The sequence below is a fragment of the Plasmodium falciparum genome (genome assembly GCF_000002765.6).
Source record: "Plasmodium falciparum 3D7 genome assembly, chromosome: 14".
Lineage (NCBI taxonomy): Eukaryota > Apicomplexa > Aconoidasida > Haemosporida > Plasmodiidae > Plasmodium > Plasmodium falciparum.
Window position 1 is genome coordinate 2,176,178 of NC_037283.1, and position 17,889 is coordinate 2,194,066.

General features: G+C 18.2%; 4 protein-coding genes across 4 annotated transcripts; 3 read left to right on the forward strand and 1 right to left on the reverse strand.

The window, feature by feature from the left end:
* Positions 1–659: 659 nt before the first annotated feature.
* On the reverse strand, positions 660–2,552 carry PF3D7_1453100 (dynactin subunit 4, putative; the record flags this gene model as incomplete). Its single annotated transcript, XM_001348643.1, has 1 exon — positions 660–2,552. One exon carries the CDS (start codon positions 2,550–2,552, stop codon positions 660–662), a length of 1,893 nt encoding a protein of 630 aa, XP_001348679.1.
* A 789-nt stretch (positions 2,553–3,341) lies between these two features.
* On the forward strand, positions 3,342–10,454 carry PF3D7_1453200 (conserved Plasmodium protein, unknown function; the record flags this gene model as incomplete). The annotated part of the gene is made up of 18 exons (XM_001348644.2): positions 3,342–3,390; positions 3,578–3,643; positions 3,751–3,840; positions 3,938–4,013; positions 4,129–4,412; positions 4,509–4,718; positions 4,794–4,830; positions 4,944–4,977; positions 5,120–5,497; positions 5,701–5,881; positions 6,089–6,616; positions 6,754–7,025; positions 7,181–8,266; positions 8,480–8,700; positions 8,955–9,048; positions 9,158–9,414; positions 9,623–9,718; positions 9,926–10,454. The coding sequence occupies 18 exons, from the start codon at positions 3,342–3,344 to the stop codon at positions 10,452–10,454; spliced, it is 4,488 nt and encodes a 1,495-aa protein (XP_001348680.2).
* A 753-nt stretch (positions 10,455–11,207) lies between these two features.
* Positions 11,208–11,438, forward strand: PF3D7_1453300 (Yos1-like protein, putative; the record flags this gene model as incomplete). The annotated part of the gene is made up of 1 exon (XM_002585424.1): positions 11,208–11,438. One exon carries the CDS (start codon positions 11,208–11,210, stop codon positions 11,436–11,438), a length of 231 nt encoding a protein of 76 aa, XP_002585470.1.
* A 562-nt stretch (positions 11,439–12,000) lies between these two features.
* PF3D7_1453400 (gamma-tubulin complex component, putative) lies at positions 12,001–17,772 on the forward strand (the record flags this gene model as incomplete). The annotated part of the gene is made up of 1 exon (XM_001348645.1): positions 12,001–17,772. The coding sequence occupies one exon, from the start codon at positions 12,001–12,003 to the stop codon at positions 17,770–17,772; it is 5,772 nt and encodes a 1,923-aa protein (XP_001348681.1).
* Between the last annotated feature and the right edge of the window lie 117 nt (positions 17,773–17,889).

Consider the following 17,889-nt stretch of genomic DNA (forward strand, 5'->3'; position numbering starts at 1 on the left):
ATTTTTTTTTTTTTTCTTTTTTTTTTTTGAAGTGAAATTTATATAATATTAAAATATAATTCTTATTCAAATATATATTCATTGGCATATTTTTGGTCGACATAAATATTTTATAAATGTTATAAAATATTTAATCTATTATATATTTTTTCTTTTCAGAACCTATTAAATTGTTTATTAAATTATATATTAATTATAATTGTAAATTTGTTTTAATTATTTGTAATTATTATTATATAATCTCCATAATATAAATACAACAGCACAAAAAAAAAAAAAAAAAAAAAAAAAAAAAAAAAAAATTATCATATATATATATATATATATATATATATATATTCCTTTTTATTATTTCTTATTAATAAAGTATTAAAAAAAAAAGTAACTCTTAATTTTACAAAATATTATATATATTACAAAATGTATTTTTATTATAAGGAATGAAAATTATAAAGAAAATATATATACTGAATATGAAGAGGCAAAAATATATATATGTAACAAAATGTAAGATAAATAAAATGATGATAAACATATAATTTTTAATTATAAGAAAACAAATATATAATATTGATATATATATATATATATATATATATATTTATTTATTTATTTGTTTATTTGTATACCTTTATGTTACATAAAAAACTTGTATATTTTTAATTAAGAGCATATTGATGGAATATTTTCGTTTGAATATTATTTGTAAAAAGAAGGTTTAATTTTAATTTATGATTTTTTTTGGACTTATCTGAAAAAGAGCATTCAAGAATTATAGGAAAATTTAATTTTTCAATTTTGTCTAATGAATTAGTAATATTTTGATTGGGCATATAATTTATATCATGATTATTATTTTTATCTTCCTTATATGTATTTGAATTCATTATTTGGTCATTATATATAAAAGTCATTATTATTAAGGCCATGTTATTTTGCTTTTTTATAATTGTATGTTTCGTGGTTATAACATTAGTAATATTATTTTGTTCATCATCCTTAATCAATTCATCTATAATTTCATCATAGGTATTAAGATAAAATTCATAAGGTTCGTGGCTATTAGATAAACAATTAGCTTGTATATTATTTATATGTAGACTTTTTAAAAATTGATAATCTATTTCTGGTAATAGTTTTATATTCATTTCTTCTTCAAGAGGATTGATTAAAATAAAATTAAGTATTCCATTTTCTTTCTTTATTAATTTAAAATCATTAATATATATTCTTGGTATGAATTTTAAAGCATTATTATTAAGCCGATAGGTAGAACCCAAATTAGTATTATTATGCAATTTCACTACGTGCTGTTTACAACCAGTACATCTTTTTGATTGTTTACACAATAATTTTTTTCTGAGTGGTTTTAATTCTTCAAAACCTTTGTAATAATTATATGGATATATATATGTATGTTCAAGTGAAGGATATTTCCCAGAATCAATAATTATATTAGGTAATTTCTTATACTCCATTATGTTATTTTTTTTTATATTATATTCATTACAGGTTTCATCATTTAGGCAATTTTCCTTATCATTCATATGTTTATTTAACTCACTTTCCATATGCTCATCAAAGTAATGCAAACAAGTTGATTTCAAAAAAGTTATATTATCATTTTGTATTTCATATATATTAGGAAAATTATTTTTTAATTTGACGTGTTCATCATTTAAAATGTCATTCAATTTTATCTTCTCTATCTTTATATTTGACTTATTACATATTAATGTATTATTATTATGATTATCAATATTATCATTATCATTATTGTTATCATTATTATTAAGGTGAAAAGTCGAATGATCATTTTTTAATTCGAGTGGTCCATTATTATTTCCATCATATTCTGATTTTACATAATCCCTTTTTTTTATTGTTAGATTTAATTTTCTTTGATCATAATTTTTTATTTTATTTTTTTTTTTATTTTGTTTCTTTAATTCTTCATTATATTTCATAAATTCATCTAATATATTTTCAAATTCTAATCTGAACACATTATTTTTTTTTTCCAAATTTATCATATCCGCTATCAAATCTTCAAGCTTAGGTTTACAAACTGTATTAATAGATGACCACAAACAATAGGGACATTTAAAATAAAACATATTCTTCATATTGTTTTTATTATGATTTATGGATTCATTATGTAATGTATCTTTTTCATCAGTATATATTTTCTTGTTTTTTTTTTTACTTTTATTTACTAATTCTATTTCTTCTTCAGAGAAACTATTTTTCACATTATCACTACTATTATAACATTCCTCATGGTTTATATTATTTTTTGTTTCGTCTACTAATTCATGACATGTTATTAACGTGCTGAAACAAAATGGACATTGAAAACATCTTAAACATTGATACGAATAAAAAGAGCTTTCATTAACACTATATATTTGTGTACATCCATTACAAAAATAATATTCAATTTCGTTCTTTATATTATAATCATTTTTAATTTCAGAACATATAACACAAAAGTATAATTCCTTTAATTTAAACAACTTATCATCAACTAATAAGTACACCCGATTTTTCATTATGAATTAATTAAACATTACAAAAAAAAAAAAAAAGAAATATATATATATATATATATATATATATATATTTATTTATTTTGTAATGTCATGACGTGGAAAAAAAAACACACACAAAAAAAAAAAAAAAAACGTATCATATTAAAATGTATTATAATATGGATACAAAAATATATAATTATATAAACATATGTTTTTATTTTATTTCTTCAAAAATATGAAATATATAAATTAATTAATTTATTCTTCTCAAGCATATTGATTATAAACAAATATTTTGGTAGGTTAATTAAAATTCGTTAGATTGATTTAATTAAATAAACATATAATTATCACTTTTTTTTTCTTTTTTTTTTTTTTTTTTTAATATATTATATTATATTTTCAATACATTTAATGTAATAATTTTTCATAAATAAATTAAAATATAAATATAAATTATAATAAACAGATATATAAAAGAATACAAGTTGCTCAATATGTTTAATACACATTGTCTTTTTATATATATATATATATATATTTTATTACTTAATTATTTCAATTTTTTTTTTTTTTTTTTTTTATGAAATACAATTAATTAAAAATTTCTTCAAATAAAAAATAAATTATGATATTATTATTATATTATATATATATATATATATATATATATATATATATATATTTATTTTATTTTAATTTTTTTTTTGATTCGTTTGGTTATATTATAATTTTATGGTTTTGTTTATTCACATTTAGAACGAATCTTTTATAAATGATATGTAATTTTTATATAATTAATATATTATGGATGAGTCTTTAATTTTACCAAAAAACCGATTAAAAAATTTAAACTGTTAGTTGGGAAAATAAAAACAAATAAATAAATAAATATATACATATATATATTTAATTTTATATAATAAATCTTATATGAAATGAAAATTTAATAATATTTGTTCTTTATAAAGTAATAATTCTTATATATATATATATATATATTTTTTTTTTTTTATTTTTCCCGAATTTTTTCTTATACATAGGTGCCTTTTTATCTACTACCGAATATATTGATGACAATGTGAATGATGAACATAAAATTTTTTCAAGTTAATTTAAAAAAATATAAAAATAATAATTTCTTCAGGATAAATAATATTATATATATATATATCACCTTAATGTACAATTATTTTATATTTATTTATTTTTTTAGATGGAAATAAAAACTTGGAAAAGGAATCCATTAATTTCTATAAGAATGAAAATAATTACATAAAAAACATTGATAATATAGAAAATAATGGTAAGTACATATTACAAACTAAGAATATGTCTATATATAACATTATATATCATGTTAATTTGTTACATTATTATATATATATATTTTATCTCTTTAGGAATAAAAGATAGTAATTTAAAACTAATTACAAAAGAAAACGAGGGACGATCCTTTCTTCATCCAGAACATATAAGGTTTGAACTAAAAAAAATAATTATATTATGAATAAATGTATAATTTTTTTATATTTCTGAGCTTAACAATATATATAAGTTATTAATTATTTATTTTTTTTTATTTATTTCTTAGACAAAAGAACCTTGAAGGATATAATGAAGAATATGTAAATGTAAGTTTTCTAAACGATTTAATAAAAGTTCCTAATGAGGATATACGTTTACGTCAAAAAGATTTTTTTATGAAAAAATATGACTTGTTACATAAAGAAGGTGAAGCAAAAAAGAGAAATAACTATGAGTATATAAATCAAACCAACGAATATTATATAACAAATAATGTTGAAGAGAAAATGCCTAACACTGGAATTCATAATGGAAAGTTTTTTCATGATAATAATATGTTACAATATGACGGTAAAATAAAAATATTTAAATATTTAAATAAATATATATATATATATATATATAATGATAGGAAAAATTTATGTGTATTGTTTTATACCTCTTTAGATGATATGAAAAAATGGACAAATGAAAGCAGATACTTATATTTCATAGAAAAGGAAAAAGAGAAGGATGACAATGAAAAAACTACAAAATTTAAAAATATAAGTTTTAATAATTCATTAATCGTAGATAAATATGAAAAAAATGTTTACAAACATGTTCTAAGGGATGAAACAAAAATTGAGAACTTAATATTAGATGTCCTAAATAGAAGTATGTCATATGTTTATAAACAAATGTACATATATATATATATATATATGTATAATTTTTCTTTTTTTTATTTAGATTTCGAGACAGTTATAGAATCGGATGAAGATGAAAAGTAATTCTTTTCACATTTACACATTTGTCCTATATTCATGAATATATAAAATTGAAAATACTAACGTATATATATATATATATATATATATATATATATATTTCATTTTATAGGAACAAGGATTCTATTATATATATGCCAAATAAGGTAAACCAAATAACGAATGATGAATTTACAATGAATAAAACTATATATATGTTGAAAAAAAAAAAAAATAAATAAAATTAACATTACTATATATATATATATATTATTTCTTCTCTTTTATATGTTATTTCCAATATTGTAGGAAAAAAACGTTATAGTTCGAAAGAAAGTTGATGAATTGAACATAAGGAAGAAAACCACAATTATAAAAAAACATGAACCTATTTTGGATTACCTACATTATGAAAACTTTTTTAACGATGATGATATAAATATTTCAATAAATTCATCGTCAGAAAGTATTGAACATAGCCAGGATATGGATAAAAACAGTTTAATATATAATGAAGAAAAAAGAGAAGAATTTGAAATAAGAGATAATATTAACATATTATTGAATAAAGTTAAAAATGATTTATATACAAATGATTTTACACGTTTTATTCCTGATCAATTTGATACAGATATATTTTTATATAATAATGGAAATGGTAATTATGAAGATTTGTGTATTGAAAAGGTAATAAAAAAGGAAATAATAACAGAAAAAATATATACATATAATATATGTTATATATATATTAGGAATTTATTACATAATTGGGAAATTAATGTATAATATTTGTAAATTAATATATACATTTTATAAGTACTTAATATTACATTTTATTATATATATATATATATATGTATATATCTTTGGAATATTTTCAATATTTTAAGACCGATGATGTCCTAAAACAAACTACTATCGAAATGAATCAACAAAAAATGAATCAGGAAAGAGAACTCTTAGAAAGATATAATTATGTAGACAGTTTATATTCTCCTGGTTATTATACAAGAATTACACAAAAATTAAAGAAGCAGAAAGAGAAGAAAATTAACATTTATGATCTTAAAAGTAAGAAAAATAAAAATATATATATATATATATATAGTAAATATATCTTCCAATTTTTTCTATATTAATAAAAACCTATATAAGTATTATATATATATATATATATATATATATATTTACACATTCATATAATGATACACAAACCTCTACCCATATATATTATCATCCTCCTGTGTTGTATTTTCATCCATTTTTCCTTTTTTATAGAAATCAAACTTTATAAAAAAATGAAGGAAGAGAAATTACAAAATGATAGAATGAAAAAGGAAGAAGAAGATCTAATAAAGATGAGATTAGAACAATCCGAAGATCTGGATAATGACGTAAATTTAGATGAACATAAAATTTCACTAGAAAATAGGGAAAATCTATCATTAAGAAAGATAATGGACAATATAAAATTAGAAGGATTAAATAATGATATAGATGAGGAAGGTAGCGAAAAGGAAGATACGTATGTTACGGACAGTTCTATAAATTTCGAAACTCTTAATAATAGAGATTTAGAAAATTTAAAGAAAAAATATAAAGTCATGTCAAAGAGTAATCGTGTTTTTGAAGAAGATTTAAGAAGATTAAAATTTTATATTTGTAAAAGATTAAATAAGAAAAAACACATATTCAAAAGCGCCGTTAAGGATGTAAAAGCCAAAGAAAAAAAAAAAGAAAAAATAAAGAAAATTATACAAGTTTCAAAACAAGCTGGATTTTCTTTGTTAGCAAAAATACACGGAGGTTCGAAAAAATAGAATAATATATATTGTGTTTTGATGTCAATAAATATAATGACATATATATATATTTATATATATTATGCAATTATTTGTTCTTTTTTTTTTTACGACTTTTTTTTTTTTTTTTTATCTTTTTAGATACTCATAAAAGTTATGAAGAGAAAAATGTTGAATCAGATCAATTGGATGAAAGTGATTTATTCAATAATGCAGATAAGAATGCTTCTGAATTGAACAGCTCAGCATATACTTATTCTTCATTAACAATATCTTCATATGAACATATGAATATACGAAATATACATTATATCGACAATACGAACGAAAAATTATTTTATGTAAGGGATCCATCAATAAATATAACTTACCTTTACGACAAAGTTAATTTCTTTCTTATTCAAAATAAAGCTGTAAGAAACAAAGAAAAAAAAAAAAAAAAAAAAAAAAAAAAAAAAAAAAAAAAAAAAATTATATATGACAAATGTCTATTTAACAATAAAGAAACATATATGTATAAATATATATATATATATGTGCCTTTATTTTATTTTATTTTATTTTTCAGAAAATAAATAAGGGAATTTTGTTTATGGAATTGCTTTTATATGATATAAAATTTTATCACAATAGCAGTATGATAGAAGAGAATGCTTTATTATACGTATTTAATATAAATGAGAATACTATGGTTGAAAAAATAAAAAAAAAAAATCAGTTATGTGAATTAATATTAAAGACAGTTAATAAGAATAAGATGTCATTTTCTTGTTCCATATTAAAACAAGGAAAAGACCTAGAATTAATATGTAATAAAATAATTAAAAGAATATTAATGGTAAAATATATAAAATATTTTGAATCTAAATCATTGATGATTCTTGACAATGCAATAAATTTTTTTTTATATGAAAAAATATTAGATTTACGAAATGTACCTTATGATAAAATAGGAGATGGTATCATATCATTATATATACAAAATACATGTAGTGTAGGTATTATAGATTTTTCAAATAGATCTATGAGTATCCAAAATTTAAATGAATATATGGATTTTGCTAAAATTACACATTGTAATAAATTATATTTATCAAACAATCCTTTATTTTCTAAATTATCATATGATATAGTTAAAAAAGATATTGATGGAGTTATAACACATTTAAAAAATATGAAACTAACAGAACTTTATTTAGATTTTATAGATTTATCAAATGTCTGTGGTGAATATATTATTTGTAACATAATACAAAAAACAGAAATTTCTTTTCTGAGTTTAATGAATTGTGGATTAACTCACGACAACATAACAAATATTATAAATAATATAAAAGAAAATGAAAACGAATATAAATCTAGTAATATTCATTATTTAAATGTTGAATTTAATAAATTAATATACTATGATGTTGTATCATTAATTAAAATATTATCTAAATTGAATAAATTATTTAAAAAGATCTATATTTATGGAAACCTTATACAAACCGATATATTTGACATATCCTTTGAATTTAAAAGAAACTTATCAATAATCGAAGTAAAAAAATATTGTAAACATGTACCAAATGTTTTTAATTTAAATAATATTAAAGAAGTAAAGGATTATTTTTATTGTAATTTGAGAGGCTTTGCTGAAACTTTCGAAGATGTAATTATTTATTCTTACAACATAAAATATATATATATATATATATATATATATGTATATATACATTTTTTTTTGGTTTCACTTCAATTATATTATACTGAGGATAACATGAATTTGCAATATATTAAATGTATAAATATTTGTTGTAAATTTATTTTATATTACAAATAATTTTTTTTTTTTTTTTTTTTTTTTTTTTTTTTTTTTTTGTAGGATAAAATTGTGTATTTATATTTTGAGCTATATAGTTGTTATATGTATGTTTATAGTCCAGAAGAAAGATTATATAATATTAAGAAAATTTCCCTTTTAAAAAAAGAGGAATCCCCATTAATAATAATAGGTGCGTCGCTTAATAATAAGGAGGTAACAATACGTATGAAGGTGTTCAAGTTGAATATAGCAAAATTATTTAATATATTGGTAAATGACAGGTACGTTATAATATATAACATATATATATATATATATATATATATATATATATATATATATATATATATGTATGGATATTGAAAAAATACATGGAATGAAAAGGAATAATATTAATTATTCTACATTTACTTTGTTAATGACGTCACTGTTTCTTTTTGAGTGTACTAATTTTACAAATATATATATTGTTCTATTAATAAATTGTCTGTATATATATATATATATATATATATATATATATTTTTTTTCTTAGTTTCCATGGACGGATGTATTGTTATGAGCAAATAAACAACAATAGAGAAATAAATAGAAATGTCCTAAATTATTTTATATCTAGAGGTGAAAATGTAAGTTAATAATATTTAAAAAAAAAAAGAAAAACAAGAATAATAAAATAAAATTCTGTCCATATATATATATATATATATATATATATATATTTTTTTTTTTCTGAAGGAAATACGATTGTACGATTATAACATAAGTAGAGAAGATATACAATGTGTCTTTAAATTGTGTAAAGATAAGATTGTAAAAAATATGAATCTGAATTATTGTTATATGTGTAATGATGATTTATCATATTTTAATTCTTTAAAAGAATATCCTTATGGTATAAAAGTATATAAATTATCTCTATGCAATAATTTGTTCAACTCAAATATGAACTTACAGGGCTTTTTAAATTTCCTTTCAAATTTTATAATATACTTGTAAGTATAAACGACTTATAGTAATACATCAAATGTTATATATGTAATATATTTTGTCATACATATTGTATGTAATTTCTTTTTTATATAATTTATATTACATATCTTAAATGAAAATAAATTATAATTAGAACATATATATATATATATATATTTAATTATAATATGTTAATGGTATAAATATAATACATCTATTTTTTCTTTTTAGCAAAATAAATTTAAGTAATATGAGTATTGGTAAAAATCCTTTAATCCATGAGCTTCTTTTGTATCTCATAAATAACACTAGGTGTAAAATTATAATGTAAGAAAAAAAAAAAAAAAAAAAAAAAAAAAAAAAAAAAATATAAATATAAATAAATATATACATATATATATATATATATATATATATATATATATATATATATATATATATATTGTGGATACCCTATGAATGCCATGCAATATGTAATATATAATATGCTTTATATTTATATTTATATTTATATTTTCATTATTTTATTTTTAGGTTGGACAACTGTAATTTGGAAAACCCTTTTTTAATAAACGTGAACAAAAATATTGATCAATTAAATGAGAATAATTATTTGACCTTATTATCTTTGAGATATAATTATTTTAGTAGTGTTAAGGAATTAATAAAATTTGTAAACAATTTAATATCGAAATGTAAATCCTTAAAAACGATTCGTATTTATACTAGTAACTTTAGTGAAGACGATATGAAACTTATAGAAAAAAATATAATAAAAAAAGATGTATTATCATTTATAAGTACTTATGCTTTAATACCTAGTAGTAAAAAATTAAAAAGAAAAGTCCTAAAATTAAATAAATATAAAATTAATAAGGATGTCGAATATAATACTGAACTAACTGAACGTGAAAAGAAACTTATTGAACAATTTTTTGATAGACAAAATACAAAAACTGATAAAGAAGAAAAAAAAGATGATTTGAACACATTAAATAGATATAATTTAAATGATATAAAAAATAGGAATATTAAATATAAATTTAAAAACAATAAGATATGATATAATATAATAATTCACTTTTATAACAATTTGTTCTTTTTTTTTTTTTTTTTTTTTTTTAAACAAAATAATATATATTGAGAAATATTTCATTTTATATATTGTAATATATATATATATATATATATATTTATTTAGGTATAATTTATAAATAATTATTATATGTATATATAAAAATATTTAGGTTTCTTTGATTTTTTTTTTTAAATATATACTTTGTTTAACATTTTAAATTACAATAAATTATATAATTTTTTTAATTTATTTATATTATTATATTTAATTTTTTACTTTTACTTTTTTTTTTTTTTTTTGGTATTTGTCACATTTTTACGATTTATTATTGTTTTTATAATTATGAACCAAAAATAAGGCAACGAATATATTATAATGTTGTAATAAGTATTAATTATGCTTTGATTTTTTTTTAATAATTAATAAATAATGTACATATATATTATATTTTTTTTTTTTGATTTTTGAATGAAAATTTATAAAGCGTGTTAATATTATTATTTATATTTTTAATTTAAAAGGCTGTAGTATTATATAAGATGCGAAAAAAAAATATATATATGTAACTAAATATATGTATTTTTATTATTATTATTATTATTATTATTGTTATTTATTTTTTTATTTTTATTGTCATAATACTTTAAATTTTTAATAAATTTATTATTTCAGCTGCTTCTTTCTTTTCTTTTCCTTTTTGATATTTTTGATATTTTTTCTCGAATATTACTGAAAAAAATGAGTATGTATTTTTTTTTATTATTTGAAAGTATAGTACTGCTGATAAATAGTGTATTAATTATAAATGAAAAGAAGTTGAAAAAATATAAAAACGTAGATATAAGTTTAAACAGTAATGATATATTTAATAATATAAAATTGTTATTCTACACTATAAGAATATATTTTAAGATACCACTCATATTCTTAAATTTATTGTGTATTGTGATTGAAATTTTATTTGGATAATATACATAACAAGAAATAAATAAATAAATATATATATATATATATATATATATATATATATATATATTATATTTTTATGTGTATATTTTTATATATTATTTTATATGTGTGATATTTTGTATATTTCCATTTTGAATGATACTTGTATATATAAATATATAATAGTACTATTTTGAACATAATTTTTTTATTATAGTCTTATATTAATTTGTTTTATATATATATATATATATATATATATATAATTATATATATGATGTAATTTAATTTTCTTATTGTATATTAACTGTCAAGAAAATTTACATGTATATATACTATATTTTATACTATATAATATTATTATATTTTAGTTTTTTTTTTTTTTTTTTTTTTTTGCAAGATAATTTTCATTAAGACAGAAGAGAAAGGGTTTATATTATCAAATAACTTGTTTTTTTTATTCATTCTGTTTTGTTTTGTTTTTGTTTTATTTTATCTTTTTTTTTTTTTTTTTTTTTTTTTTTTGTATATTTCTTTTTTATTATTTTCCAATCGTTTATGCAAAAATTGACTTTTTTGTAATATGACGTCTACATATATAAATGAAATAAGAAAAAAGCAGAAAGAATATTTAGGTTGTTTATTTAATAAGTTTGAAAAATATTCAAATGAAAAGTTTTTACATAATTTAATTACGAAATCAATAAATGAAATATCACTGTATCCATTTCAAGATGTTAATGATAATGAAGTAATTGAAGATATTAATGATTTTATTAACGAGCTGACTATTAATGCACAGTATAAAAAGAAAAGTGTTTTTAAACATTTATGTGAAAATTTTCTTAGTGATAATTTTTATATATATAATGAAAATGATAGATATGAATTAAAATATGTTATATTAAAATTATTGTTTTTAATTAGTGAAAGTTCAAAAAATGAAAATATAAAACAGGTTGATTTATTGTTTGATAAATATTTCTGCATAAAGGATAAACACAATGAAGAAAAGGAAAAAAAAAATCTACAAGATGAATATATATATAAATTAAATATGAATGAAAAATTAGCCTTGGATGAAATAAAAAATTATAATATCCAAGAACAAGAAAAATATTTGAAGGAGTTTTATTTAGATGATAATAATTATGTTAATTATGATTACCACCATGAAAAACGTCATGATAACCTTCATAATTATGATGAGAATAAATATAGTGATGATATTTACACACAGTGCTCTTCAGCTTCCGAACAATATGAAATGAGTGATAAAACAAGTAAAGAAAATACTTCTGATGAAGATATGAAATTGAATAATCAAGAATCTTTTGAGAAAAATAGTTATAGTGATTTTTATCAAACACAAAATAGCTACGTAGAAAATTATATGAAAAATAAAAGTGAACTGGCTTATGAAAATGTTATTAAGAAAATATATGAATGTGTTTACACCTATCCACATTATCAAGATAACACAAATAATATTATAAAAAAAAAAAATGCTACATCAACAAGAAATGATGATATATCGACTATGCCTCAATCAGATAAATCTGATACGTATAATAAAAATAATTCAAATGAAGGAAAGAAAAAAAGTATGCACACAAATCATTTGAAAAATGGAATATCTATTTCTTCTGATGATGATATATTTATAAGTATGAAAAGAAGACAGAAAAAAAAAAGTAAATATGAAGAGAATATGTATAAATTGAAACCAAAAGAGCAGTACTTTTTTAATGATATAAACATATATGATGAAGAAACATATGAAAATAACAATTTCTTAGAGAATGAAAATAATATAATTTATGAAACGGATATATATAATTTACGTAATGTATTTTTTACAAATACAAAAAGTAATCATTACGAAGAAGGGGAAGAACATGAATATGATACAAATAGTAATGAATATAAAACTAAAGAAAAGAAGGAATTATCTAATCAAATGTATGATAAAAATGTTTATCTAAACGATATAAATCAAGTTGATAACAAATTAAACCACAACAACAAAAATAGTAATAGTAATAATAGTAATAATAATAATAACAATAATAATTTCATTATTGATGAGGTGGCAAAATGTAAAAATCAGGAGATTAATACAATAAATAATAAATTTTGTGATTATAATAAAGACATGAATATAAAAAATAATAGAAGAACACACAAATCAAATAGCTTCTATGTCAGTGAATCATTTATTATAAAAGAAATTTTGATGATCTTATCATTAAATTGTCCTATAAAATTTAAAAATAACTTTTATATGAACTGTTCAGATTTTTTATTTAATAAAAAAATGGACAAGCAAAAAATTAAAGACGACTTTTTATTTTATATAAATATTGAAAAGAGAAAGGAATGTTATCAAAAAATTAATGGAAAACCTTTTAGAAAAAAAAAAAAATTATTCTTTGAAAAATCGAATGATAAAAATAATATTTCTATATGTTACCATGCTGTTATAAAAAAAATGATGAATACGAAATTATATAATATAAAAAAAAAAATATTTAACAATTATATTAAGAAAATGAAGAAAATAACTATAAAGTTATTTTATATAAATCTGTTTATATGTATAATTGAAAATTTTAGAAATTTTCTTTATTTCTTACCTTACAATTTATATGACATTTTTAATTATATAATACATGTTAAAGAAAGTGTGGATCAAGAAAATGGTAAGGAGAGTAATACATTTCTATCCTTTCTTTTTAATAATATGATAAGTGTTAATATTAACAATAATAAGGGTGATAATAATAATGATAGTGAGATGTACAATATTTATATTAATAGAAGTTGTAACAATTTTAATAACTATTGTGAAGGGAATTTTTTAAACTGCTTTTTAAGTTCATTAAAGAATATATATTCCGAGTGGATAACAATCATAAATATATTATATAATTATCATATCCTCATAATATTAAGACAATATGATATTGTTAGTGTTACTAAAGAGCAAATTGTGGATTTAGTAAAACAAATTGAGCACATTAAAATTTTAAAGCATTTGAAATTACGTCATTTCATAAATTTTACCAGGAAAAAAAATAGAAGAGATAGAAAATATAAAGATAATATAAGAAATAAAATTAATAATAAAGAAAATAATAATATATACATAAATGATAATATTAATATGACGAACAAAACTAATATTTCAAATAATTCTTATAATAATCATAATAATAATAATAATTATTATTATAACCATATTGATCAAGAGCTAATCGAAGAAATATCTTCCTTTCGATCATTGAGTTTAATTCATTTAAATTATTTAATTATAAACTATCTTTTTATGTGGGATAATTTATATGATTTTGTAAACGTCATATTATCATATTCCTTATATGATTCAAATGTTTATTTGTATCCTAATAATCATAAAAAGGAAGTAAATAATAAGAAATTATATACTACACATTATGATAATGCTAAAAAATTTTGTGTGTGTTATGATATGTTTATATTATATTGGAGAAATTCTCAAATATTAAATAACAAATATTTAGAGAAAGTATACAGATATTTTTTAGATGAATTAAATATATATTATTCTAAATATATAAATGATTGGATAAAGAAAGGGCAGATATTTGATAAATTTAATGAATTTTTTATATGTCCTGAAAAAAAGGAGAAAACGGTATATCCATATAATGACACTACTCTAAATATTAAAATGCAAAATGAATTTGTGTTATGTCCAGAATTTTTTCATTCGTTTATTTTTTATATAATAAGTTTAGGGAATAATATTCGTTTACATATGAAAATTAATAATGAGAAAAATAATATTGATTATGTTGATTATTACGTAAGAGAAGAATTGAATCAATATCGAAAAATATTTAAAAATAATAGTGATATGTATTATAATACATATAATAATTTATATTGTGCTTCTAATGATGATAATTCGAATGAACTTTTTTTTTTTGGAGAATATACTAATAATATTAAAATATTACATGTAAATACACTTAATTCTTATTATAATTTAGAAAATTTAAAGTATGACCCTAATAGTTCACTTGATATATTATGTAAATTTTTAAAGAAAAGCAAAAATAAATGCTTACCCTATTTTAATAAAAATGTCATATCATTAAATATATCTTATGATATATATATTAAGAAATATTTGCAAGAACAATTTTCTGAAATATATTATAGAAGTAATCGTATATTTTTATATAGCTTAATGAAATATTGTTATTTGTTGGAATATTTTTCTTGTTTACGTAGTTTAGTATTTTTAGAAATCAATGATTATATGTTACCTTTTTTTGAATTTATTTTTAAAGAAAATTGTTTTCTTATTATTGATGAAAGGAACATGAATTCTATTTTTAGACAGTGTGTTTATAATAATACAAATATAACTGCACAGAATAAAAATAAATTCATAAATACAAATGATGGGAATTATACTTGCTCATCTTTTTTACATCAAAAGTTTACATTGATACATATGAAAATAATATTTTCAAAAATATTGGATATGGAAAATCATAAGAAATACAAGAGGAAAAGAATTTTTTTACATATGAAAAATGATAACAAAATAGTACAAAATGGTGATGAATATAATAATACAACAATTTTTGAAGAAAGAAATTATAAAAAACTGAATAATGGAAAATACACCATGTTATTAAAACAAAATGACGATGATACAGAATATATAGACAATAATAATAATATAGAAGATGATGATTTTATGTATGAAAATTATAACACATGTACTTATAATAATTTATTAGATAACTCAAAGCATAATACTATTCAACAACATGATCCTCATTATAATATTAAATGTTCATCCGATTTAAGAACTGATGAAAATTTAAGAAAATATTCCATATGTGAGAAATTGACCAACACATTTTATAAAGAAGAAATAATATCAAACATATTTAAAAAATTTTATTTAAAATTAAAAGAAAATACATTATATAATAATAATGTTAATGTTATAAGTTATCGAAATTTAATTATAGAATCTAAAGGAGCACCTTTTGTTAATTTTTTATTTGATTCGAAGTGTTTAGAAAAATATTCAGCAATCTTTTCATATTTCTTAGAAATTAAGAAATCCTTCCATATATTAAATTTGGTGTATATATTTTATAAATATGTTAAATCAGAAAAACCTTTACATTTTGATAACTATTATATGATATTAAGTTCATTATGTGTATTAAAATATAAAATATATTTTTTTATCAACACGTTGTATACGTATTTTCAGTGGATCTTAACATATTCTTGGAACCGATTTTTAATAAATTTATCTGAATCCAAATCATTAACCGATATCAAAAAAAATCATGAATTTTATATTAATTTTTTAATAGAAGCTATATTAATACCAATAAAAACTTCACATGAAGAATTATATAATTATTATATAAATGATGAATATAATAAAGATAATGATATTTATAAAGAATATGAACAGAAATTTTTTAATTCGAGTATTAGAAAAAATGATGAAGATAGTAATATTTCTTTGTCAATACATCATATAAATAACATATCATCTAATAATAAGGATACCAATTTATTAATAAATAATAATTCTACAAATATAATAATAGATAAAACCAAAACAGATATGTATGTACATCAAAATCAGAAACATAATAATATATCAAAGAATATAATATATAAAGAGAAGAATGCTGTCCTAAATAAAAATTCTATGGATAAACAATTTTTACTCAACGAATTATTTGCAAATAATATTTTAAACATAATATTTATCCCATCACAGATATATGAAATACTTTTAAAACTAAGTAAATTTCTAAACATCAAATTTGATCTCAATTTCGATAATGCCTATTATAACACATATGAAAATTATTATAAAGATCAATTCAAAACAAGTGAAGATTATGAAGATGAATATAATGAAAATTCGGAAAATGATATAAATGATGAATATAATGAAAATTCTGACAATGATATAATAAAAATTAAAAGAAATTTATTGAATACTAGTCAAAATAATAACAATAATAATAATAATAATAATAATAATTTGAAAAAGTTAGAAAATGAACAATTCATTTTTTCTATAAAAAATGATATAAAAGCATTAACAAAAATCTTTCAAATTAATTACTCAGAATTTATGAAAAAATTAAATATAATTTCATTTAATGCTGAAGATAATAGTTTTTTTGGTCCAAATAAAAATTATAAATTATTTAATCATATAATAAGATTAGACAAAAATATTCTTAAAAAAATTTCTATTCTAGAATATATGTTATCATTCCAATCATATAATAATCCTACCGATGTTATAAATTAAAATATATAATTTTTATATGAATATATGTATTTTTATATATTTATATTTTCTTTTTTTTTGTAATTTTTATAAATATTTAATTAGTTTATATATTATTTATTACATTTATCTATATAT